Below are 17,417 nucleotides of genomic sequence, written 5' to 3' on the forward strand. Positions count from 1 at the left end.
CCCCCCGCACCGCGGCCACAAGCGCAGCGACTTTCCCAGTCCTCATCCTCCTCCCCAGGCTGGCTGGGGCGGGGGGGTGACTGCGTGCGCCCCCAAAATTCCTCTCCCTCCGTTTCCATTTCAATGTTGCCGCCCTTTTTTTTTTGCCTGCTTTTCCCTATTTGCGCCGGGGCAGCACCATCACGTGAGAGCGGGCCCGGCTGGACGCGGCTGCCGGGGCCGCGCCGGTGTCGGGGGGGCCGGACTCGCACCCCCAGCCCGACCTTTGCCCCACATCCCTTCCCCAAATTGGGGGCTGGATTGGGGGGGGTTGCTGTGCAGGAGGCGGCGCTCGCTCGCTCTCGCTCCCCCCGGATTTTTTTTCCCTGCGGTTGTTCGGGGAGGTGGAGCCTGGGGCCACCCCCGCGGGCAGGTGCCGGATGGCGGCGGGGACCCTCGCCCCCCGCCCTCCCGATTCCCTGCAGGAATTCCAGTACCCCCCCCAAAACAGCCCCCCCTCCACCGGGGGGGTGCCCCCGGCCACCGACCTGGTGCTGGGGGCCACGGCCGGCTGCCTGGCCTGCTTCCTCACCAACCCGCTGGAGGTGGTGAAGACGCGGCTGCAGCTGCAGGGCGAGCTGCAGCCCCCGGGCACGTACCCGCGGCCGTACCGCGGGGTGCTGCGGGCGGCCGTGGCCGTGTGCCGGGCGGACGGGCTGCGGGGGCTGCAGAAGGGGCTGGCGGCCGGGCTGCTCTACCAGGGGCTCATGAACGGCGTCCGCTTCTACTGCTATTCGCACGCCGAGGACGCCGGCTGGACCGGGTATCCCGGCGGGACCGTGGCCGCCGGGGCCGTGGCCGGGGCGGTGGGAGCCATCGTGGGCAGCCCCGCGTACCTGGTGAGTGCTGCTCCGTCCCAAAGGCCGGGGGATGCGGAGGGGGGTGTTTTGGGGATCTCCCAAAAGGTTCGGCATCTTGGCTGCATCCTATAAACACTGGCTTGGTGCGTTCTCTCTTCCCCCGCTTCGCTTCATCCCCCCCACCCCAAAATGTGGGGCTGCGCTGTGCATGCTCTCCCCCTGCTTTCTCCCCCAAATCCCCCTCAGGAAACCAGCAGAGAACTCCCTCATAAGGAAATAACCCCAAAAGAAATTGTGGGGGTTCCCACCCTCCCATTTTAGAGAGTTTTTTGGGGTTGCAGAGCTCCAGCAGGGGGTGTTTGCAGGGTCCCTTTGCCCTGGGAGAGAGGGGTGAAAGGAGCGGGATTCAAAGTCTGCAGTTACCACTTGGTTACTCAGCTGTGTCCCCCACGTCTGTCTGAGGGGCTGAAACTTCCCCTCAAAATCTGCCAAGAAAATGAGGGGAGCACAGCCGGTCCCAGCGGGGCCATTGGAGGGTTTTGTCACCTGGCATTGTCTCCCCCAAGGTCAAGACCCACCTCCAAGCCCAGACACTGTCGGCCATGGCCGTGGGCCACCAGCACAACCATGAGGTGAGTGGGGACAGGGTCGGGGTGGGGGGACACACAGGGTTCGGTGGCACTTTGTCCGTGCACGCTCCGGGCCCCAGCGGGGACCGTGCTATTTTGGTCAGCAGGAATTTAAAGCTGTTGTTTGGCTGCTTGGCCCCGTAATGATGCTAAAAATAACAGTGCGAGAACAGAGGGGGTGTGACAGGCACGTGGGGCCGCGATACCGAATCCGGAGAACCCGGACCTCCTGAGATCTCTCCAAAGCCAACAGCGGCTTCGTGTCACCAAGGACCAGCAGGGGTGGGATATTTTGCCGGGTGGGATGCACCATTCCCGTTTTTCCCCATTTTCCCCAATTTCCTCTCTTCCCCCAGAGCATCTCCGGCGCTTTCAAGAGCATCTACCAGCAGCACGGGGTGGTGGGGCTGTGGCGGGGGGTGACGGGCGCCGTGCCCCGCGTGGCCGTGGGCTCGGCCGTGCAGCTCGCCACCTTCGCCTCGGCCAAGGACTGGGTCTGCGAGCGCCAGGTGAGCGGGGCGTGCGCGGGCCCGGCCGCCCGCGGCCCCCCGGGCTCCCTCGCATTGCTGGCAAGAGCTGATGCCGGCGCTTCCCGCAGTGGTTCAGGAAGGGCAGCTGGGCGGCGGTGCTGGCGGGGGGCATGGTGAGTGGTGTGGCTGTGGCGGTGACAATGACACCTTTTGACACGATCAGCACGCGTCTCTACAACCAGCCCGTGGACGCCGACGGCACGGTAAGGCAATTCTGGATAAGGCACGGGGGACACGCGGCTTTTCCCATCCAGCAGGGGGGCAGAGCTGGCTCCTCTCTCCCCAGGGCAAGCTCTACCGAGGGTTTTTGGATTGTATCCTGCAAATCTCCAGCAAAGAGGGGCTGCTGGGCTTGTACAAGGGCATCGGCGCCGTCTACCTCCGCCTCGGCCCCCACACCGTGCTCAGCCTCTTCTTTTGGGACAAGCTCAGGAACATGGTTCAGCACTAGCAGCCCCCAGGGCTGTAGGACAGACTCCTGCCACCACCACCGATGTTAATAAAGAGGTTTTTCTAGTTTTGGTGTTGTCTTGGGGTCTTTGGGGTGGTGCAGATGAAGGGACAGGACCTGAAACGCTGCGATGCCTCAGGGTGGAGAGGAGAATGGCAGTGCCAGCGTTGGGGGAGTTCAAAGGTGCTGGTGGTCCCTGAGCCCTTCTATGTGCATCACATCCTTCTCCTAATTTTCACCTCCACGGGGCAGCTGGAGCTCCGGCCGGACGAGATGAGCTCCAGCTGCCCTGGCTTGCCCCAGTAATGATTTACCAGCCGGGGGGAGCCACTCCCCGCCTCCACCCCGCGGACCTTGGAGCCGGGGCCTGGCTGCACTGTGGCTCCTCTCCATAGAAGATGTTTTCCCTGGGGTCCTGGCTGCCGGCGCTGCCCGGGCTGGCGTGGGGCTGGGCCCTGCTGGATGCGCTGCTGCAAGGTGAGACCCCGAGGGTGGCCTGGGGACAGCCCAGGGGACACCGGTGACCCACTGCTGCCTTTCCCCGCAGGGCTGGTGGGTGCCTGCGCCGTCTCGGTGCTCTGCAGCCTCCTGAAGGTTTATCTCTACATCCAGTGTGCAAAGTAAGCGCCAGCCCTTTGTCCCCTCTGGGTGGGAAGGTCGTTTTGGGGGATCTGATTTTGGGATCTGCTGTTGGGCCGTGGCTCTTGGCACCGTGGAGTGCAGGGCAGGGGCTGCAGCCTCTGCTGCACAGCACAGGGGGGGATGTCACTAAGGCTTGTCACCCCATTTTGGTGTATAGGGCCTGTATGGGGTGTCCTGGGGGTCTGTAGGGGGTATATGGTACATTCTGGGGATATGTAGGAGTATGTGTGGTGTCCTGGGGGTCTGTAGGGTGTATATGGTACATTCTGGGGGTGCATAGGGCCCCATATGGGGTATCCTGGGGATCTGTAAGGGGGTATATGGTAAATTCTGGGGGTGTACAGGGGTATGTGGGGTGTCCTGGGGGTCTGTAGGGTGGGTGTGTATATCCTGGGTGTACAGAGGGTACATGGGATGTCCTGGGGGTACCGGGCACACCCTGGGACTGTATAGGGGGTACATGGGATGCACTGGGGGTGTATAGGGGCTACATATACATGAAGCCACGGCATGCTTGGTGTCCCCGTGGTGGGGCTGCGAGGTCCCAGCGTGCCCCCTGCTGTCCCCAGTAACCCCGAGAGGCAGGCGGAGAAGGAGGCGATGGCGGCGCGGCGGCCGCTGCTGGAGCCGCTGCAGGTGCTGGTGCTGACGGCTCTGCTGGCCCTGGTGGGCTCCCGTGTGGCCGCCCTGGTGGTGCTGGAGTTCTCCCTGCGCGCCGTCTGCACCATCCTCTCCCTCGGCAAGGTGAGACGGCACGGGGGAAACTGAGGCACTGCAGGGTACGGTGTGGATGAAGCTGGGAACCGGGGGCTGGTTCAGCACCCACGGGGGATGGAGGGGCTGTGGGTGCAGGGGGTGCATGGGTCCCTCTGCACCTCAGCCAGGTGTCCCCAGGTGGGCAAGAGGCCCAGGGCCCCTGGCTGGTGCCAGTGTGGGCACAGGGCAGTGCTTGTCCCCTGTGCTGGCACTGCTGGGACATCCTCCGTGGCGAGGACACTGAGGGGCTGGAGTGTATCCAGAGATGGAAACAACTGGGGAAGGGGCTGGAGCACCAGGCGAGGCTGAGGCGCTGAGAAAGTGGCTCAGCCTGGAGAAAAGGAGGCTCAGGGGGGCCCTTCTGGCTCTGCACAGCTCCTGACAGGAGGGGACAGCCAGAGGGCATTGAGCTCTGCTCCCAGGAAACGGGGACAGGAGGAGAGGGAATGGCTTCAGTCTGAGCCAGGGAAGGTTTAGATTGGCTATTGGGAAAAATCCTTCATGGGAAGGGTGCTCAGGCACTGGCACAGGCTGCCTAGGGCAGTGCTGGATTCATGGTCCCGGGAAGGATTCAACAAGTGTTTGGATGAGGCCCTTGGGGGACACGATTAGAGATGAACTCGCCAGTGCCGGGGGAACGGTTGGGCTCGTTATCTTGGAGGTCCTCAAACCGATTCCGTGATTCCATGATCCCCCTCTCTGCTCTGCAGGGCGCCCACAGCAGCCAGCTCTACCTGCTGTGCCAGTACTCCCTGGGCTGCGGCGTGTCCTGCGGCCTCACCTTCCTGCTGGAGGGGGCTCCGCACCGCACCTGGAACCTGGCGCTGGCGGCGGGGCTGGCGGGGCTGCTGGCGCTGCACGCCCGGCGCCTGGCCCGCCACGTCTGCGCCCTGTACGAGCTGCACAGCCGGCAGCGCTACTGCGGCCTGTGCCTGCTGCTGCTGCCCGCGGGCCACGCCATCCCGCGCCTGCTGCGCAACGCCCTGGGCCTCACCTTCGCCGTGGCCGACCTGGCCGCCGTGGAGCTCATCAACCGCGATTTCCTCTCCACGGGCGAGGCCGTGCGCTTCTGGACGCCGCTGAGCATCTGCTACACCCTGCTGGTCGTCTACATGCAGGGTGAGTGGGGATGGGATGCCCCGGCTCTGGGGGGCGTGTGGGGTGCACTCGGGGTGTGTGGGGCCACTCCGGCCACCTGGGGCTCTATAGGGGCAGATAGGGGATCCTAGGGGCCCATACAGAGTATATGGGGTGTGCAGAGGGTATGCAGGGGGTACGTAGGCTGTCCTGAGGCTGGTACAGGTGGTATATAAAGCACAGGCTGGGGGTGTATAGGGGCATGTGGGGTGTTCTGGGAGTCTGTAAGGGGGTATATGGTACATTCTCAGGGTGTATAGGGCCCATATGGGGTATCCTGGGGGTCTGTAAGGGGGTATATGGTACATTCTGAGCATATATGGGGTGTCCTGGGGGTCTGTAGGGGGGTATATGGTACATTCTGAGCATATATGGGGTGTCCTGGGGGTTTGTAGGAGGTATATGTACATTCTGGGGATACATGGGGTACCCTGGACGTCTGCAGGGGGTATATGGTACATTCTGGGGGTGTATAGGGCCCATATGGGGCATCCTGGGGGTCTGTAAGGGGGTATATGGTACATTCTCAGGGTGTATAGGGCCCATATGGGGTATCCTGAAGGTCTGTAAGGGGGTATATGGTACATTCTGGGCATATATGGGATGCCCTAAAGGTCTGTAAAGGGGTATATGGTACATTCTGAGCATATATGGGGTGTCCTGGGGATTTGTAGGAGGTATATGTACATTCTGGGGATATATGGGGTACCCTGGACGTCTGCAGGGGGTATATGGTACATTCTAGGGGTGTATAGGGCCCATATGGGGTGTCCTGAAGGTCTGTAAGGGGGTATATGGTACATTCTGGGGATATATGGGGTGTCCTGGGGGTCTGTAGGGGGTGTGTGTATATATCCTGGGTGTACAGAGAGGGTACATGGGATGTCCTGGGGGTACCTGGGGTGCCCTGGGGCTGTGTAGGGGGCACATGGGGTGTACTGGGGGTGTATAGGGGCTACATATACATGAAGCCACCACACGCTTGGTGTCCCCGTGGTGGGGCTGCCGAGGTCCCAGCGTCCCCCAATGCCGTGTCCTCGCAGAGGAGTCCCGGCAGAGCACGGGCAGGGGGGCGGCGTTCCGGACCGTGCTGGTGAGGATGGGCGGCCTCTTCATCCTCCTCCTCACCGTGGGCCGATGGACCGACATCCTGCACGTCTTGGTGTCGCTGCTGGGGGAGCTCTGGTGCCTGCTGCACTCCGGGGCGCTGCTGGAGTCCTGCTGCAGGCAGGTGAGAGGGGACACCCCCGTGCCACGCGGGGTGAGGGCTGGGGACACCCCCGGGGCCACCCTGAGAGACCTTTGGGCTCCTCTCTCCCATCCCACACAGGATTTTGCCCAGCAGCCTCGCCTGGATCGTCGGGCAGGATCCGGATCGGGGGAGACGTCCCGATGAGGAACCGGACAGCAGAAACTCGGGGTGGCTTCGCTGGGCACCCCAAAATCCCCCACCACAGATCCCCCGTGGGGACTGAGGAAAAAAGGGCTCCTGGATGGGGTCCAACCCCAAAAAGGGCTCCTGGATGGGGTCCAACCCCAAAAGGGCTCCTGGAAGGCGTCCAACCCCATCCCGTGGGATGGAGGAGTTGGGGGAAACTTCGCCTTGCCCCTGGTTTTTGGGGGGACTCTGCAAGGTCGCAGCACTGCTGGGGTTTGTCCTCCGGTCCCAGTGGGACTGCAGGCTGCTGATGGATGTCCCATCGTTGCTGGCAGCTGGGCCACACTGTCAGGGGCCTCCAGGGGTTATAAATCTCAGAAAATAAAGGTTTTTTTCCAGCAAAATCCAGGGCAGAGCAAGCTGGGTTGCCATTGTACTGGGAAGGCACTTGGGATGGTGGCGGGGCAGCTTTTTGAGGGAGGTGGGTAGAATTCCTCCTCGGGAAGGGAAACTGAGGCACGGAGTGGGGTGACCCTCTGTCTGTGCCTCAGTGTCCCCCTGCCTGCAGCCTGCTGTGCTGTGCCAGGGGATAACAGGCCCTGAGAAGGTGGGTGCAGTTTGGGGAGGGGGGTTCTGGCTGCCTGGGCATGGACCCCCAATGTGGGGAGGAGCAGGAGGGGGTCTGGGGGTGTTCGGAGCACGGGGGGCTCTATAGGGGTTTATGGGGCATGCTGGGGCTCTAGGGGGACACATGGGCGTCCTGGGGGTGCACAGAAGAAATATGGGGCATTTTGAGGATGGGGCTGAATGGGGGTAACTGGGGCTGCACTGGAGGAGAGGGGTTATGCTGGGGGTGTATGGAGATATTATGGCTGTATTGGGGCACACAGTGGGGGGCTCATGGGCACCCCCTGGGGTTGGGTGCCCTGAGGGTGTGCGGGGCTCTCGGGGGGTCCATGGGAAAACCTGGGAAGGGGCAATCCCAGAACATTTAGGGCACCCACGGGGCCATGGGGCACCCACGAAGCGCTTTGGGGAGCGTGGGGCGGTCGGGGGGTGAATGGGGCACCCTAAGCACACGTGCCCCCCTCTTCCTCCGCCCGGGGCTGTGGGGCAGGCAGGGGGGAGGAGGAAGAGAGGTGGAAGAGGAGGAGGAGGAGGGAGGAAGGGGCGGTGATGCCGGGCGGCTCTGCCTTCCCGCTGCCCCCGCCGCGCCCGCGGAGCGCACGGAGGGACCCGCAGCGGCTCCCCAGGTAGGGGACAGGCACGGGGACAGCGTCACCCCCCGAGAGGCTGCAGGGCCACTCCGGGCAGGCGACACCCGTCCCCCCGGCAGAGAACCTCGCCCGCAAGGCACGACCCCCCCAGGTAGGGGACAGGGCCACCCTCAGGTAGGGACCACCCCAGGTGTGGGACTGGGATCCTCCCCCCAGGAGGGGACAGGGGACACCCCAATAAGGGACACGGGACACCCCATGTGCTGGGATAAGGATCTCAGTCATCCTGGGATGAGACAGGATGAGGACCAAGAGCCACCCCAAGGAGGGGACTGGGGACTCTCCCAGCGAGGGGATGGGGGGTCCCAGGCAGGGGGACACGGTGGGGCCACCGCTCCATACAGGACAGGCACTGCAGGGTAGGGCACAGGGAGCTGTGGGGCTGCACGGTGGGACACGGGGGATGCTGGGGGGGCTGCAAGGCCACCCCCAGGTGAGGGACAAGAGGACAGTGGGACCACTCGGGGTGGGACACCCAGCGTTGTGTACCCCCATCCCATCCGTTTTTCCTTGGGCGTCCTCGGAGCGCCCTCAGAGAGGTCCCTGGGGCAGGGGACAGAGCTGAGGTGCAGCTCCGGAGGGCTGTGTGCCATCCCAGTTTTGGGGGTTGTGGGGACACCCCATAAGTGGCCCTGTTCCCTCAATCCCACCTGAGCGTCCCTCCCAGGAGATTTCAGGGAGACCAGGGGGGTTCCTTTCCAGTGTGGCCTCGCCACCCCGAACCAGGATGGAGCTGCATGGGCAGGGGGGGACCCCCATTAATGCCCCCCTCGAGCCTCGGCCGCCCCGATGGGCCCAGGCCGGGGGGCTCTGGGGGGACGGGGCCGCCGGGATCCCGTCAGCCCCGGCACAAAGAGGAATGCGATGAGCACATGGTTCCCATTAACCCCGGAGAATTTTTTTTTTTCTTTTTTAGGTTGTTTTTTTCTTTCTTTCTTTCTTTTTTTTTTTTATGATTGTTCTTTTCTTTCCCCCCTCAGTTTTCCGCAGCTCTGCTGGGGAGGAGGAAAAGCGGCGGCTGCGGCGGGTGAGGAGCTGGGCAAGGCCGGTAGCGCCGGCAGCCGGCGGGGAGGGAGGGAAAGAGGGAGCCCAGTGCTCCGGGTGCTTTTTCCTCTTTAATCCCTTCCCTGCTTGAGTCAGAGGCTGAAGTCACCGGCAGGAACATCGCGAAGCTTTTCACCCACCTCGGGGAGTCTGTCTGCCCCACAAAGAATGTGCTGATCCCCGTGAGTGGGATTTTGGGGCAGCAGAGCCGCATGAGACCGGGAACTCATCACACAGGTATTTTTCAAGCTGCTGATTCACCTGAGGGATGAATTCTGCTTCACCAGCACAGCACCCTGACTAAAGCCTCAGGGTTCCACCCCGCAATCTATTCCATTTGGGAAGGGGAAGCTTCGCCCCAGCTGCTTTTCCCCTGGGGAAGTTGGACAAACAGCCCTTTTCCTTCCTGAGCAGGGTTTCTCGGGGTCGGGTGCATCCTGCCTGTGCTGCCGGGTGCTGCTCAGGGATGTGACAGTGTCAGGGACGTGGTAATTCCCAGCACCACACCTCAGTTTTCCCACCTGGATAAATAAAAGGGGGGATGTGCAGGGCTGGAAGTGATTGGCAGGGAATTGGGGGTAAGGAGAGAGGGAGTGGGGATATAGAAAGATTTCAAAAAAGGGGTTGCAAAAGCAAAATCCTATAGCAGCTCTGTTTTTTAAAAGGAAAGGTGGGTACTTCCTTCTGCCCATGGGGAGTTTAGTCCCAGGTGGGTGGGAGCAATAAGAGGAAATACAGGGGATGCAAATACTGATGAAAAGGTGGGATTTGGCCACAGAGGTGTGAAAATGGACGCTGTCAGCTGCTGCCTCGCCAGGACTCTGTACCCTGTGTCCTCCCAGGCATGAGACCATTTATTGCTGTGACGTGGGAGGGGACACTCGTTCCTTCTCCCTTTCCGGGAGGAGGGAGCGAGTTGATGCCGAAGGGCAGCAGGGCTGCAGGAGCTGCCAGTGTGCCTGCGAGTTTTACTCTCTTTCTTTCTTATTTTCCCTAGAATCAACCCCCGATCCGGCCCTTCCATGGCTTCAGCGATGTCGCCAGGGAAAGCAGAGAAAAGAATCGCTTCATCCATCTTCATCACCCTCGTGCCACCACGGAGGGACGTGGCCACCAAGGAGAAAACCCAGCGGGAGCCGCAGGCAGGCGGTGCCGAGGTCCCCGGCACCCAGCGGCCCCAGATCCTGCTGTCACCCCCCCAGTTACCCAACGGAGGTGAGGGGCGTCCATGGGGGCTGGAGCGGTGGGGAGGGATGGTGATGGGGCTGAGGAGGCTGTGGAGATGCTTTGCTGAAGGTTGTGCGTGCAGAAGGGGATGTGGGGGTATTTTATGGGGGGCTCTTCCCCAAATCCTTGCACACATCCCAGCATGGATCCGGCTCCTGGGGACGGGCTCTGTTTGCTCTCCACTGCCGGGTGCTTATCGGTGCTGTTTGTCCCTCCTGCTTCGATGGCGTTTGCTTTTGGGGCAGGTCAGCGAGCGCTGCTGCAAAGCTGTTGGGGTGTTGTTGTGACAGGGCATTATTCTGATGGGGTGTTACTGGACATTATTGATCCCCTAAACCCCCACATCTGTCTTTGCTGCAGAAACCCACACGGTGGCCCCTGTACCTGCATCCCCACCAGTCCTGCCCCTCTCTGAGGTGCCCCAGCCCTTGTCCATGGAGCCGCTGGGTCTGGCACTGCAGCAGCTGGACCTTGCAGCACCTGCCACCCTCCAGGTGAGGAGAACAGAGTGCAGTCCCCCCCAGTGCCTCAGTTTCCCCGCCTGCAGGGTATAACTAACATGGCTTTGCCCTTCCCCGCTTGCCAGGCCCCTTCCACCTTCCCTGCTGAACTGAAGCCACCCACATTTTCCCAGGAGCAAGCAGGCAAGCAGCAGTGGCAGGATGTGAATGGGGACCCGGAGAGGGACAGCTCCAGAGGTAAGGGAGACCCAGCTGTGCGTGGGCTCATCCCCACTGAGGGAAACTGAGGCACACAGCTCCCAGCCGCTCTCCCTGCTTCTTGCAGACATCTGTGCCTTCTGCCACAAGGCGCTGGGGCCGCGGGAGCCGACGGTGGAGGCGATGAGGAAGCAGTACCACCCTGACTGCTTCACCTGCCGCACGTGCCGCCGGCTCCTGGCTGGGCAGCGCTACTTCCAGAGAGACGGGTGCCCCACGTGTGACACCTGCTTCCAGGTACCATCCTCCTTCGGGGAAACCGGCACCCTCGGAACATCCCTCGGGGCGTGGGCTGCTGTCTCACAGAATGTGTTCCCTAAATTCCAGGCCACGCTGGAGAAATGTGCCAAGTGCCAGGGGCTGATCACGGAGCACATTGTCCGTGCCCTGGGCAAGGGTTACCACCCCAGCTGCTTCTCCTGCGCTGCCTGTGGCCGGGCCATCGGCACTGAGAGCTTCGCCTTGGACGAGCAGGGTGACGTGTACTGCGTGCCTGACTACTACAGGTTGGCCATGGGGGAGGGTGTCCCACACTGGGAGCTGGGTTTGGCTCGTCCCCGTCGCCCCACAGGGCTCACTCCACCCTGTTGGCTCCTGTCAGGAAATACGCCGTGGTGTGCAGCGCCTGCCAGCGCCCCATTGTCCCCCACGAGGACGAGGACACCTACAAGATCGAGTGCTTGGGACGCAGCTTCCACGAGAGCTGCTACCGCTGTGAGGTACGGCCCCGGGGAATGGGGGGCCCCCAGAGCCAAGGGGTGGAACTGAACCTTAGCTGAGCATGGATGCTGGGATGGCAGCACCCACAGCTGGTTTTTAGCCCCCCATTTATCTTACAGGTAAATGGGAAGGGGGAAATTAAGTAAATTGGGTGGTGTTTGGAGAACTTCTTCAGCTTTGCATGCTTTTGATGTAGTTTGTCGCTTTTTCAGAGTGCTGGTGGGTTTTGTGGAGAAAATAGGATATAACAGACACAGGGACCCCTAAAAGGTGGTTTCCTTTTCCCTTCTTGCCCCCAGAGCTGCAGGATGCCCCTGTCACCGGAGCTGACAGAGAATGGGTGCTACCCCCTGGATGACCACCTCCTCTGCAAGTCCTGCCACATCCACTGGCGCAACGAGTCGTCCTGCTGAGACCCTGCAGCTCACCATCCCCTTCCAGTGCCAGGCACGAAAAAGGGGGGTGCCCCCAGTGGGATGCACCCCATGGCTGACTCTGGGTGCCAGCTGCACCCCCAAATTACTGAATTACTGCAGAACTGGGTTTTCATCACTAAAATGTCCCCAGGTCCCTGACCCAGTGGGTTGGCAGGGTGGAGAATTGTGGATATGCCCCGACACAGCTCTGCGCTCATGATAAATCTAAAATGCCCTGACAGAGCAGCAATGAGGAATGGAGGGTTTGTTCTTTATTTCTTTTTTTTTTAAATCCTTTTTCCAAAGGCCAGTTTGGTTTTCTTGGGTGGTGTTTCTTTCTTCTGAAGCTTCCTTGGGGTTTCACTGAAATGTTTCTCTCTGTGGAGAGCGGGCACTGATTTAGTTACTCGCAGTTAAATAAAACCCCAAGTTTAAAAACTCTCATTCCTTTCATCCACCCTGCATTCCAAACCTATCAAATCCAAGTTTAAAAATAAGGAAAAAAAGCCAGTTTTGGATTTTCTAGGCGTGGTGAGAGTTGGTCCATAACTAAGGTCCACAAAAGTTGATTTTAGGGTGTAGCAATGTGGCAGATGCTGCTGTCACCGAGGGGAGAGCCGAGTGTTGTTTTTTGGGGTGGATATGACATCTGGCAGTGTTTCGTGGTGTTGATAAAAGGGGTTTTGGTGTGGTTGGGTTTTTTTTTGCTGACTATCTATCCCGGAGCCGGCAGAGGGCAGCCGGAGCACAGATTCCTCCACCAGGCAGAAACTCCAGCTAAAAGCATCCCGCAGGGCTGGAACGCTGGGAAAGACGGACAGCCCCCTTTCTGCGTATTATACAAGATTATATCGCTCTGCCAGTGGAAGCTTTTTGATCTCCTCTCAGTCCAGGCCCCAAACCAGCAGAAATTAGACCATTTCTCTGCGTGCCCAACATCTGCACAACCGATGTTGCCGGTGCTTAGTGGTTTTGTTTGCGAGGGCGTTGCAAACCAGGCGGAGAAACTTTTAAACTTTCTTTTTAACCGAAAGCCACAAATCAAGAGCAGAAAATAGCAAGAGCGTGTGAGATGATGTTTAATGCTTTCCTGATGGAAAATGGGAGCTGTAAACAAAGAAAGCAACCACCAGACCAGCAGCTCCTGGATTGCATACATCATCTCCGGCGCGTGCTGTGTTTATGAGTGAAGGGGTTAATGATGGTTAATTAATCACATCAATAACTATTTCCTGATGACTCTTCCCTGTCTACAAAGCTGATTACTCAGTGTTTGTTAATGAGCATCTCCAGGCCATCAATCAGGTCACAACTTGCTTTAAAGCTATTTATAAATAAGTTGTGCTTTGGTCCTGGTCACGTAAGTTGGTGGCTTTGGGTCCGGTTGGGTGGGAACTCCTTGTCCCATGCCAAGGAATTCCTGTGCTCCAAGTCAGCTCTCACTTTCCAAAGCTTTTTGCGCTGTGAGGAAAATCTGGCATCAAAATGATGCTAAAAAGTAAAAGGATGTGGCAGTGGCCAAAGGGAGCAGGAAAAAGAAGGCCCGGAGGGCAAAGAGCTGCTTGCTTTTTGTAATACAGATATTTTTCCACTCAAGGTTTTTGAGGAGGATGGAAGTACAATGCTGAGTGGTGTTTTGGATGTTTTATTCCAAGTTGCACTACCCTTCCACTGAGGAATGGTGGGAAGGAGTTGGGTATTTCCCCCTTGGAGCCTTCCAGGATGGGCTGTTGGCACTGGGACTGCAGAATTTTTGGCTGGAGGCAGGCAGGGAAATGCTTTTATTTACAGGCAGCCTTGGAGAAGGTCCTGGAAAGCAAGGAGAAAGGAAAGGCACTGCTGGAGTGTTTGGCAGCATAGTGAAGGGATGTGGTGTGGTCAGATTTGACATGGTATTTCAGGAGTGGAGGGTGACAAGGGACAGCGATACATGGACACAGGTAAGAGGACAAAAAGGCTGATTTAAGGCATCTTCTTCCCAGATAAAGGGAGAAGCACTACGAGCTGAAGCGTGGGGAACATTGTGCCTGAAAAGCACAGCCCCGTGTTTTCCCTTGGGAGGAGCTCGAGGAATTCTGAGCCGCAAGCAGGAGATCCTGCAGGAGCTGGATCCCGTCCCGCTGCCGAGCAAACCCAGACTGGCTGCAGGGGCTCAGCCTGTCCTTGGGCTCCTCACCCCGTCACAATCATTTCTGCAAGCACCCAGGTCTGCAGAAATAAACCAACCACACATCCTGCCTTGGAAAATAACATTTTGGGGGGCCGGGCCCACCTTGGACCACCCGGGTGTAAACCCCACTCCAAGTGCCCCCTCCTCTTGTCCCTGTGGCAGTGGCAAAGGGCAGAGAGGATGGCAGCGCTCCGGATGGCTCCAGCCCTTCCCTTGGCTGCTGCAATCAGCTCTTGCAATCCCTCTTGGCAGGCTGGGGAGAGCGGGAAGGACCTGGCTGCCTTCCAAGGAGCAGCAAATGCAAATATTTCCTCACTTCAGGCTGGGTGCGGCCCGCGGATAAAATTTCCTTGGGCTTTCCCAGCGAAGGCATCTGATCTCTCGCTCTGCTGCGAGGCCAACTTGCTCCCAGGAATACAACCGTGTGTCCCATAAAAAAACCCTAAAGGTTATCTTTTTACAACTCAAAGGACTGCCTGGTTTTTAAAAAGAGGTTTTAAATTGAAGGAGGAGCTGCCAGGCACAGCTTGTAGTGGTTTTGAATCAGTGGTTAAAGTGTTGCTTCGTGGAAAAAAAAAAAAAACCCAACCTTTCTGCAGGTTTCTTTGGAAAATGGAAGATTTGTAGTGTGGTGCAAGGATAGTGGGATGATAAAGGGGCTGGAAAAGGTGCTGGGAGTAAGGCTGGGTGCTGCAGGTTTTTTCTCCAATAAGATAGAAAGAGCTGTAGGACAACTGAGGTGGTTTTTCCTTTGGATCCCAGGTTACTGGCAGTGCCATCTCAGCCAGCTCCCTGCAGCGTTGTTCTTCCCCTCAGAGCATTCAGACCTATTTTCTACCTATTTCATTCAGACCTATTTCCTACCTATTTCATTCCTTTGACACAGCCTAAAAAAAATTTTATTTCTTAAATGACAAGTGGTTGGATCCTGCTGATTCTGGGAGAGGTGAGCACCAGCTGGGATTATACAAGGAACAGCCCAAGCGTGGATTTCTCCTGATGCAGCACAGGTGAGATATGTATTAAAAAAAAAAAAAAAAAAGCTGTATGCTAATATTCTAATTTATCCTCGGTTTTCCTGGCAAAACTGAACCACCCACTGCCACAATGTAGTTTTAAAACACATTGATTTTGATAGCATGAGGGGAAAGGGATGCGGCGAGTGCGCAAGCGCGTTACCAGGCTCCCAGTGCTATACTGGCTTCTTTATGAAATAAAGGATAAAAAGCCCAACCCACCCTATTTCTGTGAACAGACACACAGCACACACCTGCGAGCAGGGTTTTGCTATTTCATATCCCAGATTTCCTTCATCGTATCAGTGATTACAGCATCCTGCAGCCCTATTTCCTGAAAATTACCAATTTTCACCCAGATTTGGCTTTGAGTGGTTAAAGTTATATCTTTATTTTGATGAAATGTCCAGTAAAGCAGTGTGAGCGAGGTGTTTTACTGAAATAAAAACGTGGATATTTTTCGAAGAGGTTATCCCCTTTGTCAAGGAGGATTATTGATGTCAGGAATTTATCACTGGGGGAAAAAAAGTGGAGAAGGAAGGGGAATAAATATGTATATAATAATATATACCTTAATTCTCCGTGCTGCTAAACTTTCCCTCACAGCCAGGCTGGGGAATATGCTTTAATCTCATTTATTGGATTACTTCATCTGAGTATGTTGCTTTTTATTTTATTTTTTGTTTGTTTTTTTGCTGAGGCGATGGGGCTGTAGGCGGGGAGTTAAGCACGAAGGGTTTCATGAGGAAAAAGAGAAACTCCTGAAGAAAAAAAAAGATAAAACGAAGAGGAAAAGGAAGGTTTTGGGTGACAAAAGGCGGCGCCGGCCGGGGATGCCCCTCACGGCCCCTCAGGCCCTTCCCCCCCCCGCGCTCGCTTCACAAAATGGCCGCCCGGCGGGGCCGCGGGAGCGGCTCTGAGGCGACAAAATGGCGGCGGGCGGAAAGCGGGGGGAAGGACGGGCGAGGAGCGGTGTGGGCACAGCGGAGGGCTCTGATGCTGTGGGAATCCCCTCCGGGCGGGCGGCGAAAGCGCTGCGGGTGAAACCTGACCTTCTTCTTATCCCCCCCTCCCTCCTGCCCTTTTCTCCTGGCCGCCTTTGCGAAAAGATGTGAAAATGGCCAGAAATGCGCATTTTTATTCGGCCATGGCGGAGCCGCCGGTTTTTTCCCTCACCTCAGCTCGCCCCCGCTCTCCCAATTATACCCCTAAAATATTATTTCTTTTTCCCTCACAGCTGAGCGGTTTTGGCCCTGTATTGCGCTTTCCACATGCCCCCCCCCTCCACCCCTCCCTTCATCATCACCACACACACACACCCCCAAGCTGGGTAGTTTTATGCCTAATTCTTCGCTTTTCCACCGCTTTTCTCCTTCGCAGGGGTTGAAGCCGCCATCTCCCGGTCTCCTCACGGCATGGAAAATCCCCAAAAGTGCTTAAGGAAAAAAAAAAAAAAAAACCACCACCAAAAAAAAAAGTCCCAAACGCAAGAGGATTGATTTATCATCGCAGCCGGAGTGGAATGGGAAGAAGCCATCGCTGCTCGCCTGCTCCCCACGACAGCTCGCCCGCCATTCGCTTAATTAAAATCATATATTGGTGTGATGAGACGTGGTAATACCATTAAAAAAACCCAAATCCCGTAACATCCACACGCTGGTTGTTGGAGGCTGTAGCCCAGGTACCATGCCTTTTTTTTTTGTTGTTTTGGTTTGGGATTTTTTTGTTGTTTTAAATATTCTTTTAATGTTGCCTTACCCTTTTTTCCTGCATCAGAGTGTTGTTACAGGCTATAACATTGCCTCTTAATTCTTAAAAGCTACGAACCTAAAAATACTGCTTTTTCCCATAGAATTGCAGATTTAGGCCCATACAGATGCTCTTTTATTTCTACAGATACAGAAATACTTGAATATATTTATTAAATATAAATATATAAATAGTGCTATATATTTCATATTTTTATATACATATGACCCTTTCCCAGGGACTACTTAAAATATAAAATAAGCCCACACACCTAAAAAATATAATTTAATTATATATAATCACTATAACTTTGGCCCAATATATCTTTGATTTTATATATATATGTATTACCTTTGTTTTCCTCCTTTCGTTTCCTACTACAATGTGTCCTAAAAGCAGGAGAAAAAATGCCATCAAAAATAAAAATAAAAGAAGAAAAAATAACAAAAACCAACCCATCTCTTTTTTTACAGTCCATGCTGGAAGTTTATGCCTGAATGTTTTATTTGTTCCACAGAGATGTAGATTTTCCTTGGGAGATTTGGGAAGGATTATTTTTTAATGGAAAAAAGGAAAAAAATTACACCCAGGAAAAAACAAAAAAAACAAAACCAAAACAAAGAATGAAAAAGAAACAAAAAGGAAAAAAGCACAACAGAACCAAACCGCAGTAAGTGAAGCTGCAAATGCAACCCAATAGTCCGGATCAGACAATTC

General features: G+C 56.8%; 3 protein-coding genes and 1 long non-coding RNA gene across 7 annotated transcripts; all 4 read left to right on the plus strand.

Moving 5' to 3' along the window:
- Positions 1–220: 220 nt before the first annotated feature.
- SLC25A34 (solute carrier family 25 member 34) lies at positions 221–2,813 on the plus strand. Of its 3 annotated transcripts, XM_064730409.1 has the most exons (6): positions 222–878; positions 1,406–1,471; positions 1,825–1,977; positions 2,162–2,201; positions 2,285–2,505; positions 2,702–2,813. In XM_064730409.1, the coding sequence occupies exons 1-6, from the start codon at positions 420–422 to the stop codon at positions 2,753–2,755; spliced, it is 993 nt and encodes a 330-aa protein (XP_064586479.1). In that variant the 5' UTR covers positions 222–419; the 3' UTR covers positions 2,756–2,813. The 3 variants fall into 3 exon arrangements, with proteins under 3 accessions (XP_064586478.1, XP_064586479.1, XP_064586480.1); XM_064730408.1 differs by lacking the exon at positions 2,702–2,813 and having other exon boundaries at positions 221–878; positions 2,285–2,650; XM_064730410.1 differs by lacking the exon at positions 2,702–2,813 and having other exon boundaries at positions 225–878; positions 2,067–2,201; positions 2,285–2,517.
- On the plus strand, positions 2,788–8,535 carry TMEM82 (transmembrane protein 82). Its single transcript, XM_064730411.1, has 6 exons — positions 2,788–2,926; positions 2,997–3,069; positions 3,661–3,835; positions 4,558–4,966; positions 6,028–6,215; positions 6,315–8,535. Exons 1-6 carry the CDS (start codon positions 2,848–2,850, stop codon positions 6,378–6,380), a joined length of 990 nt encoding a protein of 329 aa, XP_064586481.1. The 5' UTR covers positions 2,788–2,847; the 3' UTR covers positions 6,381–8,535.
- A 165-nt stretch (positions 8,536–8,700) lies between these two features.
- FBLIM1 (filamin binding LIM protein 1) lies at positions 8,701–12,224 on the plus strand. 2 transcript variants are annotated; one of them, XM_064730590.1, is made up of 8 exons: positions 8,701–8,920; positions 9,681–9,898; positions 10,271–10,404; positions 10,545–10,608; positions 10,697–10,866; positions 10,957–11,135; positions 11,231–11,348; positions 11,649–12,224. In XM_064730590.1, exons 2-8 carry the CDS (start codon positions 9,706–9,708, stop codon positions 11,760–11,762), a joined length of 972 nt encoding a protein of 323 aa, XP_064586660.1. In that variant the 5' UTR covers positions 8,701–8,920; positions 9,681–9,705; the 3' UTR covers positions 11,763–12,224. The 2 variants fall into 2 exon arrangements, with proteins under 2 accessions (XP_064586660.1, XP_064586659.1); XM_064730589.1 differs by having other exon boundaries at positions 10,497–10,608; positions 11,649–12,221.
- A 3,653-nt stretch (positions 12,225–15,877) lies between these two features.
- On the plus strand, positions 15,878–16,589 carry LOC135456623 (uncharacterized). The gene is made up of 2 exons (XR_010442585.1): positions 15,878–15,991; positions 16,332–16,589. It is a non-coding gene; the product is annotated as an uncharacterized LOC135456623 (long non-coding RNA).
- The last annotated feature ends 828 nt before the right edge of the window (positions 16,590–17,417 follow it).

The sequence above is a fragment of the Zonotrichia leucophrys genome, chromosome 21, assembly GCF_028769735.1.
Source record: "Zonotrichia leucophrys gambelii isolate GWCS_2022_RI chromosome 21, RI_Zleu_2.0, whole genome shotgun sequence".
NCBI lineage: Eukaryota > Metazoa > Chordata > Aves > Passeriformes > Passerellidae > Zonotrichia > Zonotrichia leucophrys.

What these genes read in the sequence shown, in the direction of transcription:
- SLC25A34 (XM_064730408.1), top strand. Translation starts at nt 420, where the DNA reads ATGGCGGCGGGGACCCTCGCCCCCCGCCCTCCCGATTCCCTGCAGGAA. An exon ending in GCCACCAGCACAACCATGAG is followed by an intron (nt 1,472 to 1,824) that starts GTGAGTGGGGAC and finishes CTCTTCCCCCAG; the next exon opens with AGCATCTCCGGCGCTTTCAA. An exon ending in ACTGGGTCTGCGAGCGCCAG is followed by an intron (nt 1,978 to 2,161) that starts GTGAGCGGGGCG and finishes TGACACGATCAG; the next exon opens with CACGCGTCTCTACAACCAGC.
- TMEM82 (XM_064730411.1), top strand. Translation starts at nt 2,848, where the DNA reads ATGTTTTCCCTGGGGTCCTGGCTGCCGGCGCTGCCCGGGCTGGCGTGG. An exon ending in CTCTACATCCAGTGTGCAAA is followed by an intron (nt 3,070 to 3,660) that starts GTAAGCGCCAGC and finishes TGCTGTCCCCAG; the next exon opens with TAACCCCGAGAGGCAGGCGG. An exon ending in TGGAGTCCTGCTGCAGGCAG is followed by an intron (nt 6,216 to 6,314) that starts GTGAGAGGGGAC and finishes CATCCCACACAG; the next exon opens with GATTTTGCCCAGCAGCCTCG.
- FBLIM1 (XM_064730589.1), top strand. Translation starts at nt 9,706, where the DNA reads ATGGCTTCAGCGATGTCGCCAGGGAAAGCAGAGAAAAGAATCGCTTCA. An exon ending in CCCCCAGTTACCCAACGGAG is followed by an intron (nt 9,899 to 10,270) that starts GTGAGGGGCGTC and finishes TCTTTGCTGCAG; the next exon opens with AAACCCACACGGTGGCCCCT. An exon ending in CGTGTGACACCTGCTTCCAG is followed by an intron (nt 10,867 to 10,956) that starts GTACCATCCTCC and finishes CCTAAATTCCAG; the next exon opens with GCCACGCTGGAGAAATGTGC.